The 16,349-nt window shown below is 36.0% G+C and overlaps 1 protein-coding gene across 1 annotated transcript in view; it reads right to left on the bottom strand.

The window, feature by feature from the left end:
- LOC136821583 (origin recognition complex subunit 1-like) overlaps positions 1 to 13,984 on the bottom strand; it is a 38,364-nt gene extending 24,380 nt beyond the window's left edge. The window contains exons 1-8 of the mRNA XM_067077808.1: positions 13,840 to 13,984; positions 12,646 to 12,851; positions 11,270 to 11,350; positions 10,420 to 10,492; positions 9,084 to 9,157; positions 8,556 to 8,774; positions 7,748 to 8,217; positions 6,306 to 6,509 (exon numbers count right to left, since the gene is read on the bottom strand). Coding sequence (XP_066933909.1) covers positions 6,306 to 6,509; positions 7,748 to 8,217; positions 8,556 to 8,774; positions 9,084 to 9,157; positions 10,420 to 10,492; positions 11,270 to 11,350; positions 12,646 to 12,851; positions 13,840 to 13,946 — 1,434 coding nt within the window. The 5' untranslated portion in view covers positions 13,947 to 13,984. The remainder of the gene's footprint in view (positions 1 to 6,305; positions 6,510 to 7,747; positions 8,218 to 8,555; positions 8,775 to 9,083; positions 9,158 to 10,419; positions 10,493 to 11,269; positions 11,351 to 12,645; positions 12,852 to 13,839) is intronic.
- Between the last annotated feature and the right edge of the window lie 2,365 nt (positions 13,985 to 16,349).

Raw genomic sequence — 16,349 nt, 5'->3', positions numbered from 1 at the left:
AATATAATGTGGGGTTCAAAATTCATAGCTGAGTGTTACTTTTAGAAATACTCCTTACACGCCATTTTTCTATAAGAATATACTTTTAAAAGAATGTTCATGACAGAATGGGCCTTAAAATTAAGAATATGCTAAGAATATCACAATCATGGAATTTGGCAACTAAAGCTAAAGAATGCCATTTTTAGAGCATTTTTCAATTTTAAATTGCCAGTTACCCTCAAGTAAGGCTCACTACTTCCACAAAAATGAAGACAAATGGTAAAGCTAATTTGAATTAGGGTCCTAACCTAAGAGTGCTGTGAGAATACTTTAGGACGATTTTCCCTAAAAAGTTAAGAATATTTATCATGAAATGAAAAAACACCATTCTTATAAAAAAAAACGTGTATAAGGGATTAAGACTCTCCGTGTAATAAATTTTAAGCCCCCTTGGATCCACGACTTTATACATAAGGTCAAGCACCTGTTGCGGATCCTAAGGTTAGTTCAAAATGAATGGACGGATAGGGTTTTGTACTCCTTATAACTTCTTCAGATCCACAACTGCTCGCTGTTTTTCACGTCCATGGCCCCCTTTTACTTTAAAAAATCTTACATATACCGTTAAGAGGAGTGAAATAAGGGTGAAAAGTCCAAAATTTTCTTCGTCATATTTTTTGGCCCCCCTCAATTCGATTCAAACGACGGGGGCCATGCCGTCCGGAATCGTAACAGTCTAATAGTCTATTTCATACAGGTTAAAAAATAAACTAGATTATGGCTTCGATCACTCCAACCAGATTCAGTGGAAGACTTAAGCTGAAGAAAAAAGAGATTGCAGATCGTGAAATACGGAAACAGACGGAAACATTAATTTTCGGGAATCTTGTCAATTCAATCAATTTGGAACGAGAAACATCTAAAGGTGATAATGATGTATCTGAAGTGAAGGAATTACATCTTGAAAATGATTGTGAGGAATTGGTAAAGAAACTTGAACAGATTAAATTGGAGAGGAGATCTGATCGCGTGAAGAAAAAGAATGAGGTGGATAAATACAAGATGCAAATAAAGCGATGCAAAGAAATGAATGCAAAATACAAAAGACAGTATCTCGACGTAACGCCTGAAAAATATTTCCAGATGATGTTTAATGCTAAAATAACATGGATAGGCGATGACACATGGTTTCGAATTGACGATAAGACTTTCAATATTAGTATTAAACCGAAAGAAGAAGAAGAAAATGAAGAAGTGGAGCCAGAAATCGCACTGATGAGAGACATAGAACGAAAACATGCCAGCAAAGATGATAACCTTGTATGGGGTATTGAGAGATTCGCATACAAAACAGAATCTCATCTATTCCACTCTTACCAAGAATGGTATCGAAACATCTCTGGTTATTTACCAAATAAGACGTTTCGAAAGGTCATCCGCAAACCGAATGATTATTACTTCTTAAGAGTAGAGCTTCATGAAAAATACGATCACCTGCACTTGATCACTAAACGAAAAACGACTCCAACCCCAGCGATGGTCATGCCCAATCATTTGCTAATGGAGATTGGTGGAGATGTTTTTGAACAAATGTACTCGTTCCTTTTACATCCAACAAAAATAGAGGGGATCCGAATGTCTCGTGTTAAAAGCGCTGATTGGTTTGAAAAACGTTTATATCGCGAGCTGGAAGATAGTCATTATTTTGGCGAAAATAATTCAGTCATTATACTGTTCCATGAACTCACTGTTTTTAAGAAAAACTAGAGGACACATTAGGATTTTTGGATAAGCAGAATAAACTTTAGAGTTTAAGTTTTAGACAAAGTGTATTTTACAGAACGATATACGTGAACGCACGAACGAGCTTTACTGACTAGTTTTATACAAAGTGTATTTTACAGAACGATATACGTGAACGCACGAACGAGCTTTACTGACTGGTTTTAGACAAGTGTATTTTACAGAATGATATACGTGAACGCACGAACGAGCTTTACTGACTAGTTTTAGACAAAGTGTATTTTACAGAACGATATACGTGAACGCACGAAAGAGCTTTACTGACTGGTTTTATACAAAGTGTATTTTACAGAATGATATACGTGAACGCACGAACGAGCTTTACTGACTGGTTTTATACAAAGTGTATTTTACAGAATGATATACGTGAACGCACGAATGAGCTTTACTGACTGGTTTTATACAAAGTGTATTTTACAGAATGATATACGTGAACGCACGATTTTTGACAACTGTAAGGTGCACATAAATGATCGTAATAAGCATATAGACTGTTGTTAACTTTAATTCTCCACCCAAGTCAAACTCTTTGGTCTCGCGAGGTATTTTGTTAGACCTGGATGCAAGGTTATGATTAAACCTATGTGACGAGATCTTCTAGATGTGACTAGTCATGCCCTGGTCTAAGCTCAGCCATTTTTTGAAATTTTTAGTTCCCCTTATCCTCCAAGGATTATCCAACACCGTTTCCGTAAATTTAAGATTGAGTTTCTAATGTAATTATGCCCGAAGGTATCTGATAAACAAAGATGTATCGATTGATTAAACTGAGGGTGCTTTAAGTCCCCAAGTGGAGATCCAGAAGGCAAAGCTCCCGAAAAATTTGGATACGTAGTTAATATTAATTACTTTTGCTTGTAAACAACAAAAAAAAAATTATTTGCCTTGTCTTATATTAAATTCGTTACCATATTTTGTCAAAGTCAAGTATTTAGATACTTAATTAGCTTTTTTTTCTGACATCGCCTGATCACACCTCTCACATATAGTAGCTCCCATAATAATAATAATAATTTATTTACAACCACCCATTACTGGGTAAGGTTGGACATAGAGTCATGACTCTCGCCCATGAGGCCTATTCACTTCAGAGAGTTACGACTCTATGTCGAGCTATCAAAAAAGAAAAAAAACTTCAAAATTATTTTTTCTTGCTTAAGGCAAGAGTAAAATATTGGTTTAATGAAACATTTTTAAACTCCATAGCTTGGTCAAGTAACGATTTCGTTGGCCGACCTCTTTTAGTGTAGTGATCGTTATTGAAAGTTAGTAATTTGACAGTTCGTGTTACTGGCATACGAATGATATGACTAACGTAATGATGTTGCTGAGATTTTATAAAGAAGCTAACATCAGATGTTCCACATATATTATGAAGTTGATTGTTGTTAATTGCATATCGATAGTCATTAGCATCCGGATTCACAAAATCTGAATCCACCACGAATCATTCGACGGAGGAGTTTTCGATACACAACATCCAAACGGTCAAATTTGTTTTTGGTCAGATTCCAGTTCTGACAGGCGTATACTAGCCTACTTCGCACAAAGCTGTTCAGGAAAAGTATGCGAGTTTTCAGATTAATTCGAAAATTCTGAATTAAATTTGACATTTGTTGAAATTTAGTGTTAGCAAGCTGGATGCGGTGGTTTATCTCCTTTTCACCAGTGTTCGGCTAGTTACAATCGAGATAGGCTCCCAGGTATTTGAATTCAGAAACATTGGCTATATGGCATTCGTTTAATTCGACAATTGAGTTTGGATATGGAGAATCTACTGGATAATTGAGAATCATCGTCTCTGTCTTTTGAGCATTGACAGATAGACCGAACTTGACGAAAACATTATCAAGAAGAATTGTTGCAATTTGTAAACTCTCGTGATCTTTCAAGAATAAGACTAAATCGTCGGCGTAACCGCTCCAGGGTAATATTGATAAGTTTGAGAGATTAATGTTCTTTTTTTTACGAGTCGATAATCTCTCTGCTCGCGAAAGAGAGCTAGTGCTGATTTGGTATTTGTGATCAAAGAACTTGATATCATCATTTAAGTGTGATTTCTCGAGTATCAGACGCATGACGAAATCGAGATATAAGTTGAACAAAAACGGGCTTTCTGGCCCACCCTGACGGACTCCAGAAGATGTTTGGAATAATTCTCCTTCATAGGTTAGAGAGGTGTGTTGATAAAGTTTTTCCAATATCTTGATCATAATCGGTGACTTTTTGTCGGTGAAACGAAGACAAATTGTATCAAACAGCCATTTACGGGGTATATGATCGAAGGCGGCTGAGAGATCGACAAATAATAGATACAACGGCTGTTGTTTTCGATGACTGATTTGGTGTATTCTCTTTACTGTGTAAATCCCATCAGTAGTGCCACGGTTTGGACGGAACCCGTTCTGTTCGTCGGTTAGTTGACATTCGTACCAGTCGCGGAGTCGGAATAAGATGATATTGACAACGAGCTTACAGATAGTAGATCCGATACTAAGACCCCGATACTTTGATGCGTCCTTTTTTGAGCCTTTTCCTTTCCAGAGTGTTCTCAGATGGGAGTTACCCCAAGCGTTCGGTAAATCTAGATTTTCCCACAAGTTGTTGGTGATTCTTTGGATTACTTGAATCATTATCGGATGTGAACATTTCTTCAGTAGCTCTGCTTCAACGTCATTGCTTGCTTTATTATTTTTGAGGAGACGGATGTGTTTTTCTATTTCATCGGCTGTAGGTGGGAGGTCGTTGATGACAGTACTGTCAGAAATTTTTCGAAGTTCCTTAACAAATATTGGAAGTGTCTGATTTATTTCCTCAGGTGACGTATCAATTGATGGGTCAGTAGGGTTGAAATGTTTCTTAAAGTGTTCTAAGAGTTTATCGGTTGGGCAAGCATTGTTTGTTGGTTTGAGGGTAGTTTCCTGTCTTTTGGCACGATGGAATAGCTTTTCGATCTGCTTGTTAATAACAAAAGTGTTCATTTTCTCAGCTTCAAGCCTGAAGTGTTCGTTTTTGAGATGACGAGCTCGTAGTCGAATCTTTTTACGGATTCGCTTGATATCCTCAGGATTAACATTTTTAGATGAAAGCTCAGATTTTGTTTGGAAAAGTTCTTGGAGTTTGGCATCTGTTTTCCATGGAGGTGGTTGAGATTCAGATGTCATTGTAGGAAAGTAGATATTGGCAGATTCTTTGATCGTGTTTACAAGTTTTTCGTTTAGAAAATCGTTCGACTCTGAGTTAAGAACGTCATTAGAGTTAAGCTTTCGTGAGACATCATCTTTGAAAAGTCCAGTCATTGCTGGGGTGACTGCTTCGAAATCGATTCTCTTTTGACGTTTGGTATGGGTTCGGTTGATGTATCTTGCTTTCTTTGATGTTGGTGTACAAAGGTGTGCAACAACAAGACGGTGGTCGCTATCAAAGTCGAAAGAGTTAAACACGCGACAGTTTGTAACATATTTACGTAACCAACTTGCACAGAGGATAAAATCGTATACCTTTTTCGTCTTTCCATCTGGGGAGTGCCACGTAATTCGTCTGCAATTTTTATGCGTAAACCAAGTATTCAATACAGACAATTTATTCAGTTCAAAGAATTCGTGGAATCGTTCTCCATTGTCATTAACAATCAAATCGTTAATTATACTTCCTTCTCGTAACGAAGTGTTCGACCAAGCGGCAGATGTAGAAGCGTTGAAATGTCCAATGCAAATCAGTTTTTGGTTCTTTTTCAATGATTTAATTTGTTTATTCAATGTTCTATAAAACAAATTCTTTGACGACTCGGTGCTTTCCTCTGTAGGAGCGTAACAGTTTATTATTTTCAATGAGCAGCTACGGACGATTGCATCAACAACAATAATTCGAGCATCTACTGGTATTACTTCAACAATTTCTATCGACGAGTCTACTTTAATAACAATACCAACACCATGGGTTCGTTTGTTACTATGTCCCGACCAATGTACCTCGTATTTTTTGCCAGAGTTCGATTTAATCAGAGCTGTTCCTTTGTTTAGACGTCGAACTTCCTGTAACCCACATATCGAGAGATCGGCTTTATCAATTTCGTCAACTACACGTTCGAGCTTTTCATCATCTTTCCCTGTTCTAATGTTTATTGTTCCAATTTTCCAGTTGTGAAAGATCATTTCGTAAGTTTTGATAGTTTTGATAGTTTTTCAACCACATTTAAGGGTGTGCGTGGTTAGTTCATCACCCCGAGACAAACAAAAATCATCATATCATCATCAGTGACTGTTGTTGTTGATGTTTAGGTGTGGTGGCTCACCCCCATTTAATTGAGGAGGATTTTCTTTCCACCACCACACCTTTCTTTTTTTTTATTGATCTTTGACTCAAATTTGGAGTTATGGTGTTTCTTTTTATTTGTTTTCAAATAAAATCGCTTGTAGCTGAACGCGGACAACCAGATCACACTTACTCAATTAAGTCTAATGAGTGCATTTAGCATAATTAAGACAATAGGAAAATATTTTAAAATTTTAATCCCTTACCTCAAAATCAGAATTACTGATGTCTCCGTCACTTTCACTTTCGATTTCAGCTTCTTCACCTGACGACTCACCACTTTCATTTACAAAATCATCATCTTCCTTGTTATGACTTCGTGTAGACAATTCTCGTTTTGAGACATTCGAGTTCGTGGTCTTCGCTTTCCGACCAGATCGTGTGACAAAGGATATCGGCGCCTTGTCCTCCTAAAAAAAAGCCATTTCGCGTTAAAGTATTTGGTCACAGGATAAAATTCGGCTAAGGTTAATCTTTGAGATTGGGGGACAGAAAAATATGACAGCCTGTGACCGTCACAGGGTTGAAATAAATATGACGGTTTTTTCTTTCCGAGGTCTTTAAGGGATTTTCTCAAAATTATAACCAAATTTCGGCTCAATCCTTTCATTCGAAACGCTTCGGCAAAAAAAAGTTTAACGAATTCGGTTAAAAAATTTTTGATTTTGGCTAACAAGTTTTTTCGGTAATTCCGTACAAAATCTTTTTTTCATATATTATTGGCATAAAGTTTCTCTACTGTCCAAAACCCATAACTACTCATACCGTTAGCTCTTCAACAGGAAAACATGATGTTTCAAAGCTATATTATCAAACGTTCAAAAGGTGAAATATACCCTAAGTACATCAAAAAAACAGTGCAATCCTCTTCAGGCACGTGTCGCACCGGGCAAGGTTATTGGGACCGCTATCCCGAGTTTCAGCTAAACAGCATAAAATTTGTAGCATCATTGGTAAGATTTATTAATTTTCCTCGTTTGTAAGACCAGATCTAAAACCTTCCCTCGTCTCCTACTCAGAAAATGACAGAAGGTTTGGTATAAGTAAGTAAGTCTGCAACCGCAGTCGAGGGCGACCCGAAGGCTGTCTACCCGAAGGTAGGGGAGGGCGCCACTCCTTTCCCTGGATTTTTTCACATACCCTCGGTCCGTCTCTTTAATTGCTGAGCATCAAGCAGAGAGGCATCAAGTACCATTATAGGAATCTTTGGTATGACCCGGCTGGGGATAGAACCCACAATCTTGCAAACCGTAGCTGGATGCTAACTTTCCTCGTTATTTTAAGACCAGCTCTAAAACCTTCCCTCGTCTCTGCTCTTTTACTTTTCTCCTACTCAGAAAATGACAGAAGGTTTGGTATAATTAAGTATGTCTGAAACCACAGTCGAGGGCGACCCGAAGGCTCCCTTTTATCTAGCTGTCTACCCGAAGGTAGGGGAGGGCGCATCTACTTTCCCTGGATTTCTCCACTTACCCTTAGTCCGTCTCTTTAATTGATGAGTATCAAGCAGAGAGGCATCAAGAACCGTTTTAAGAATCTTTGGTATGACCCGGCTGGGGATCGAACCCACAACCTTGCACACCGTAGCTGGATGCTCTACCTTCATGCTACGGCCGATGTAGGTTTGTTATTAAAAAGTTTGACTGACCTGTTCATCATTATCAAAATCGAAGACATCTGAATTCAATCGTGATTTTTCATCCACCAGATTCATTTGTTCAATTTTCACCATCACTTCATGACTTGTTAAATTCTTGTTACGTTTCTTAGTCTGTTTTGAAGTAGACTTCGGCGTAGGCTGCAGTTTAATAGCTGAACGTGTCACTCTAGCCACTGCAGGTGGTTGTTTTGCTTCAAAGGCTGGCATACAGCTTTTTCGTCTAGTGGCAATGGTTGAATTTTCTGTTCTGATGTTTTCTTCTTTATTTTTGATCTTGGTTGTTGTAACGGATTGAGTTTTCTTCGAACGTTTTGAGCTTTTCGAAGATGCGTTGGAACGACCGCTTGCGTTTGATTTGACACTAGACTGTGTACTGATTGAAGATTTTGAGCTGTCAGACAGGCTACCTAGATCCTCGTCGTCTGAGTCTAAAAGTTTGTTGACTGCTTGTTGAGTACCTGGGAAGGAAAAAGAGGGTAACAACGTAAAAAAAGGGACACAAAAAGAGTTACTAGATTAGTTTGAAAACAACTTAAAACTTGAGAACTTTTTTCAATTGAGGATAAGTTTTGATCTAATGAACCAAATTTAATAAAATGACCCCTTCAAAATTTAAGTTAATCTTTCATCTTTTCAATAAAAAAAGAATTTGTTCTTTCAAAATGTTTAGATCTCGAGAAAATTCACTTGAAAGCCTTTTATGTGGCGCACCAGGTATAAATAACACTAGAATCTTATTATAGCCTCTTGTAAAATTTATCTTCTGAACCATAAAATAATTAGTCAACAAACTTACTGAAACGTCGATGCATCGCTTGACTTGATGGTGTCGATACAGAAGATTTGTTACGTTTCTTCACTTTATCGGGAGGTGCTGAACATTCTTTATATACACTATCGCTTCCTTTACGCTTCGGTGAACCATTCAGAGGATTGTTCTCCAATGCTTCCAATGGTTTACGGTTTGGCATTAGGGACCTTCTGGCTTTGGGTGGCTCACTTTTACTCGATTTGGCTAAAATATATATTAAAGGTGAAACCGGTGAACAGAAATTTATTCATTTTCAAGATTCGGTTTTTGAGAAAGTGAAAAAGGGACATTACAGGGAGTTCCGCTCTCAGTAAGAAGAAAAGATGCTTCAACTTTTTTTAACTCACAGCAAAAAAAATTTTCAATCGTCAGAGTTCCTTAAAAATAAAATGAGACATAATTTGAATGCTTCTCTTTCAAATGTTATTCAGGAGGAAAGAAATGTTTAAAATTTACTGTTAATCCCTTTTAGGCAAAACTTTAGGAAGAACATTAAAAGAAGGTGAGCCTTACAAATCTTTGTTGGTGCCTTTGGTGTCCTTTCTTCTTTGAAACATTTGATGCCAAGACCTGCTCCAAAACAATATCTGAAAACCAAATAAAATTTTTATTATAATTGCAACAAGTATTGAAAACCCACAGTCCTCTTTCATCATACTTTAAAGTCTCTATTTTACATAAGTGTTCCCGTTTCATATCAGACACATAGTTCATATCAGACACATGTTTCATATCAGGACAGTGTCTGCCTATTGTTATAATTGTGCTGATATATGCAAAAAAAAATTTTTCTTTTCCTCTTTCTGACCAAGCTTGCCCCACATCCGTGTCAATTCAATGTGAAAAGCTTGTAAATTAAAATTAATGAATAAGCAAAATATATCACTCTTATTTAAAAACAAAACCTTTAAAAGGGCATGAAAGCGTTAAAAAGTAAACAAAAAAACTATAAAACCGTTTGCCATATAATAAAACAACTAGAAATGACGTGCCAAATCAACCTTATTAATTAATTACCCTGAATTACTCATACTTATTTTGGTTTGCACCTTGCCAAGGTCCTTGGAATATGTGATATCTATTTTGATTTTGTATCCCACTGTTTCAATCAGCGCCGAAATATACTCGCAAATTTGGGTATTTTAGCGTTTTTCGGAATTTAAAGCTTGGGCGCGGATTACTATTTCTGCATTTTGCTCCGTTGGATTTTTTCGATTTGGGAGGGCTTAAGTGGATTCCAGGCTGTATTCTCAGCCATATTAGAATATATTTTAGCCTCAGATCCTGAGATCCTAAGGTCTCAAGTCTGAAGTCTAATGTTAAAGCTCAGAGTTAAGACTTTACTTTCCAACCGTACTTTAAAGCACTTAAAAATCGCTTGCGGTTTTAAAGTTTGGTTGGAATTTCCCTTTTGTGTCAAATGTTATAGTGGTGTTTGTCGCAATTTACTTAATCGCAAGTACTTAATTAAAACGCCCACTTTAAGTTCCTATGTTTCTAGGCTAGTCACTCATGCAGCAAGCTCTGTATATTATCGCTGTCATCAAGGCAAAAGGTCCAATCTCAAAATTAGTATCTGAGGAAACTAAGAATTTTTCCATTTTGCTAACTTTAAATCTTGAGATTGACCCTTTTTCATGAAGATGGGACCCCCCTCACTATGAAAAAGGGCCAAGCGGAAAATGTCTTAAGATGCCCAAATACATTATACCCTCTACTGGCATGTTTTTTTTTACACTTTTCGAAAAGCGAGTGGGTCAGATTTGAAAATTTATACCTCAAACTTTAGGTTAGGTTGTCTAATTTTCACAACAAAATATATAACAACAAAAATGATGGAAGTTTTTACCTTGTGAAAAAGTCACTTTCGCCAATGCATTTGGGGAGCTTTTTATCAAAACATTTGTGAACGTTACAATTGCCTGTGGAAACAAAAAGAAAGTAATGGGGAAAATTTATTTCGGGTACTGATAGTTTTTTTATACAAACATTAATTTAGGCGGAAATCTAAAACCTAAAAATTATATCCTAAATTGTCAAGTAAAAGTGTGATTTATTGTCAATTCGAAAGATTTTACGAAGATCATATCGTAATAATAAGAGTGCCTTATGTCCATTTTTGACATTTTGAGGAAATAGCATTTTAAGAATTCTCATGTTTGTAGTATTGGACATAAGGCACTCTTATTTTACAGCGACGTCATCGCTGTAAAATAAGAGTGCCTTATGTTCAATACTACAAACATGAGAATTCTTAAAATGCTATTTCCTCAAAATGTCAAAAATGGACATAAGGCACTCTTATTTTACAGCGACGATATGCTATGCCTCCTCTTTTTGATGGGGGAGTCCATTCAAAAACGTAAGAATACTTCAGATGGTGATAAAGGAATGAAATCTGGTGCAGATTATACTTAGAGGGTCCAAAACCAAGTTTCGAGTAGTAGTAAAGGGTGTTGGGTGGGTGGTAAAAAAAATTTTTATGGGAAAATAGTTTTAAATCTGATGGTATAAAAAGATGACTTGAAAAAGTTCCTATCAAAAGATATTTCATGACATCATCAAACTTTAAATCAAAATTGAATTAAATGCATTAAATCTAGCAAATTTTGTTGTTTAGACCAAACCATCAGAAAAAACGTTAAAAGCTGAAATAGTGTGGAAAGGAAACGTTAAAAACATGTTTAAGTTTAACATACCAATGATGGTTTCAGCGTCAATATCTTCAACACCACCATGTGAATCATCCAAAGACGTGTACACTTCCTGTTCTTCCGGTTCTGAAAGAGAAAAGGAAAAGGACAGTAGCGTGGTGACAGGGGTGGCAGGGGTGCAGTTCCCCCAGCGGTTAATTATTTGGGGGGCGTCGAAATGCAAAAGGCGCAAAAAGACACCTCTGATTACTAATTTTAACGCCTCTTGTTCTATTTACTCCTCAGAAATAGCAGCTTTTGGTAAAAAATATACTCACAAATTACTAATTTTTACAAAGATTACTTTTGATAAGGATACCAAAATCAAATTTTTCCACAATTGCCTACCCAATTTGCCTGAAATTTTGTCGACCCACCACGCAACTGGAGAAGAAAAATACTTAACTGAACCACTGACATTTTCTTACTAAGAAATGGAAAATTCAATCAAAATGTACATACAGTACTGTAAATTTAAAAAAAAATCATATTTTTTTAATATTAATCAGACACAAGCCATTATGTGATGCTACACTTAATTCAATCACTTAATCCTAGGCTGGAAGAAACAGCAACAACATCTTGGATATCCTCAACGTGGGGGGTACGGATTTTAACTGGAAAAGCCCAATCCTAGGCTGGAAGAAACAGCAACAAAACTTTGCTTAAATCAGCTAGCTCACTTTTTCATACACTTGTTAATGAGCTCTAGTTAAGACGGACTACTTTTCGCCCTGTCTATTCTAATAGTATATTAAAGAGGTAAAAAAATGGCTGCCTGAAGTCAATACATTATTATTTCAAAAAAAGATTTTTAAGTGTCAACTTTCTACCCACTTTTTTGCCTACTCTAACAATAAGACTGCAGAGAGCAGTGAAGAAAGTCAGCCTTCTTAACTAGAGCTTACTTACTGTCTGAAGTCATTACCTTATTCTTTCAAGAAAATATTTTTAAGTGTCAACTTTTTGCCCACTTACCTTATTGGAACTAATTTTCGCGGGTTTTAATTTTAGCGTTTTTCGCGGTTTTTCGTCAAAATCGCGAAAATTTGATCCCGCAAAAAATTTTGAGAGTTGAAAACCGCGAAAATTAATTCCCGCGAAATACAATTTTTTCTAATTTTATCAAAACATCTGAAAAATCCCTAGCAAAATGAAAGAATTTGTCCAAAAAAGGGCAAAACCGCGAAAATTAAAACCCGCGAAAATTCCAGAATGGAAAAAACCGCGAAAATTAACACCCGCGAAATGCAATTTTCCGGATATTTTTTTTAGACCGCGAAAATTACTTCCCGCGAAAATTAGTTCCAATAAGGTATATGTGCCTAGACTCCAACAATAAGAGTGCAGAAAGTCGCCCTTCTAAACTAGAGCTTACTTACTGACAAGTGATCTGAAGGATTTTGGCATCTCATGGTGATAGAAATACCATCGAACTTTGGCTCTGTTTGGATCATTGCCAATGCTTTCATACAGCTCCAAGAGTTGACCAAGAGCAGGTTGTTTATCTTCATCATCATCGTCATCCCCTTGTTTAATGAGAACATTGTCGTTCAGTGTGACCACTATACCATTCACTCTGCATGATCTAGATGAAAAAGAAGGTCAAAAACATGAAGGAATCTTTTAAGGTTTACTATAGGACTGCCTGGTTTGATGAGAACATTGTCGTTCAGTGTGACCACTACACCATTCACTCTGAATGATCTAGATGAAAAATGATACAAAGAAGATGAACGAATCTATCCTTATCTGTCCTTATTGTTTTTTGTATGTTTAGGTTTACTTGCAAAGAACAATATAATTTTGTGGGACCAGTCAGTTCACTAAACCATTCACTGTGTATGATCTACAAAAGAATTTTCTGATAGATAATTCTAATCCATTCTAAGAGATCGATTGACAAGAATTAAAGCCATAAGATCAGTTAAGACATGAAAGTCACTTTAACTTTCACAAAATTACAGATCAAACTCGATTAAGTTAACTGGGTCGCTTCAGCCAATTTCAGCTCTAGAACCTGAGTTTTTCTTAATCAAAATTGTGAAATAAGCTAGGAAATGTGAATTCAGTAAAAACTGGACAGAGAAGCTGTATGTAGCCTCATAGCTATTACTCAAATTTTTTCAGAAATTTTGCTAGGTCATTTCAGCCATTTCTCTAGCTATGTCTCTCGGCTTCATATTATCTCTAAATAAAGGGCGTCCGGAAAGATAAGCAGTCATTGAATGAAGGTCAAGTAATAATAATTGAGCTCAGTAATAATATGATCCTGATTTTACTAGGGCGGAGAGGTCAAAAGGCAAGGGTGTTTGTAAGTCACTCAGGCAGGGCGATATAAGTTGGGCAGTATTAGATAGGTTCTCGGATTATCAAAGTAAAAGGTAAAGTAAAACTGCGGAGATAAAGTTTAATCTAAGTTTTAACTGCCATACGCATAAAATTTAAGTGGATACAAGACAGTTTTTCATATTTTTCATATTTTTTAATTTCTAGGAACTTTCTCGATCTCCAGATAGGAGACGGTTGGGCAGAAACAATTTTTTGTACACAAAATAATAAATAATGTGCCTTACCGATATTGCCACATACGTTTCACTTTACATCCTTCACCAATCCACTGGAAATCAGAATCTCCATTCTTCTTTTCATCTTCTAAATTTTTTCTTGTGTTTCGAACCATGTTAAAAATATTTCTTTATTATTCTAAGAAACTAAAATCATACTTTTCACTAAATAAAGCAGGGTTCAATCCATTCAACATGCCTCATGCCTTTATAAAAAGAATTTGATAAAGAAAGCGATACTAAAAGTAAAAAATTGCAAACGCAAATAATAATCCTAATCTTTGAAATAGGAAAACAATCTGAGCTTCAGTTCAATTAAGTTATTAATTTTTAACCCTAGAAATTCCTAAGCTTGAAAATTTAGAAAAAATAAAAAGTTAAAATGTGTTAATGTTCTTAAAATTAGTGTAAACAGTTCCATAATAAGGACAGGTAAAGATCTAATATTCAGTAACACTAAAAATTATCGAAATTTCCATCAAAACAACTAGCTGTGCTAATATGGATCCATTATGTAGAGTTAACCCTGAACTCCAAAAAAATGGGTGTGCCCTATCTAGTCTCAGTTTTAGAGTTTGGTGCTAGGTCAGTTTGCCTGTGACTATCTTCTTAAAGAAATTCAAAGATATATAAAATGTATTTCACTTAAGAAAAGTAAAATTATCGAAGAATCTTAGATGATCTCGGGTGAAAATTTCATTATATTTTCAATCATTACTTTTGAGAAATTCAATTTTAAGTTTTACAGCATCCTCAATTGTGATCTCAAAAACAAGTTTTTTATTTCTCCAAAAAGAAAAAAAAATGATTTTATTGACGCTCCTTTGTTGTATAAATAATAATGCAAGGCCCCAGTTTTAGCACTAAAGCATTTATAGCATTCTTGAACATGTCATGAGTTACACGAGTTCAAAAAGGGTGGTCATTGTTAAACAAGTCCAGAGTCACAGGGAGCTTGTAAGTATGATTTGTTGTTTTCTAAACAAATATCCCATCAATTCCCTTTGTTTATTTTATTTTGATGGGCGATTTCAATGTCAATTATGAAAATGATAATGACTCTCGCTCACACCTATTTTAAAAACATTATGTCTTTGCATGGTTTCAAACAAATTATCTCAACACCAACCCGTATCACAAAAGACACAGCAACTTTAATCGAACATGACCGTGTATCCCCAAAAAAATTGTGGAAAACAATTAAATCAATTTTTCCAGCAAAGTCCAAACACTCTACTTCATCTGGCACCATTCAACCCACTGACCGTGCTAAAAACTTTTCAAACTACTTTTCTAATGAAGTCAATTAGCTTTCCACTCCGAAACTGTACGTGGAGCTACTGCCGGAAACATCCCTTGCGAACTAAAAGTATCTTCAAGTTCTTGTTCATTACTCCTGGCTATATCTTAAAACATTTAAACAAATTAAAACGTATCAAAGCAACTGAGGTGGTGTCGTCCCAAGTTAGAGCAGTTTTGACGGTATTCCACTTTGCGAGACTTTATCGAAAGTTTGGAGCCCAGGTTTTTGGACTTTGAACATTATATTTTTCTAATGTCATTTTAAACTTTCAAAACTACTGTAGAAGCAAAAAAAAATCGAATTTGCGTCAATACTTGAAAAGAAGAAAAGGCTTCTCTGTTCTGAACTTGGGGTCTCATCATATGACATGTCATGCACCTGTGGTATAGTGGTAGTCGACCTTGGCTTCTGTGCAGGAGGCCAGGGTTTGATTCCCACTCACGGCCAGACGTTACTAATAAAATCGATTATCGATCAAAATCGATAGCTAAATAATCGGCGCCTAAAAAATTGTGAGTATCGATTATATCAATCAGATATAAGATATCCATTATATCAATTAGAGATAATCGATTAAAAATCGATAGGGTCGAGGTATCGATTATATCAATCACAAGTGTTTCAACCGGTATTCCAACGAAGCCATATTTTGGTTTGTACAGAAATTTCGCCCGCTCAAATCAAAACAACAAATTGGTCAATCTCAATAAAGCAAAACATTGCCGCCACGGCATTTCCCTGGATAAAAATTCTGGTCACGTGACCATCCGTGATTTTAGACCAATGAGAATGCTTCATTTCCCCGGATTAAAGTTGTGTCTACACTATACTAACACGCTGAAAATAGCTAGAAAAATAGAGAAAAAACCGGGGGTCAAATTAAATTTCTCTCCCTTCTTGCGGCAAACATAAAAGACTTTAAAGAGGCCATTTATTTAAGAAAGGGGTGTTATATCATAAATAAATTATGTAAGTAAGTGATATTTTATTCACTCTGCATGATCTAGATGAAAAAGAAGGTCAAAAACATGAAGGAATCTTTTAAGGTTTACTATAGGACTGCCTGGTTTGATGAGAACATTGTCGTTCAGTGTGACCACTACACCATTCACTCTGAATGATCTAGATGAAAAATGATACAAAGAAGATGAACGAATCTATCCTTATCTGTCCTTATTGTTTTTTGTATGTTTAGGTTTACTTGCAAAGAACAATA

Source organism: Clytia hemisphaerica, unplaced genomic scaffold, assembly GCF_902728285.1.
Source record: "Clytia hemisphaerica strain Z4C2 unplaced genomic scaffold, Clytia hemisphaerica genome assembly, whole genome shotgun sequence".
NCBI classification, from domain to species: Eukaryota; Metazoa; Cnidaria; class Hydrozoa; order Leptothecata; family Clytiidae; genus Clytia; species Clytia hemisphaerica.
Note: the sequence above shows the minus strand (reverse complement) of the source record. Positions and strands in the feature narration are given on the sequence as shown.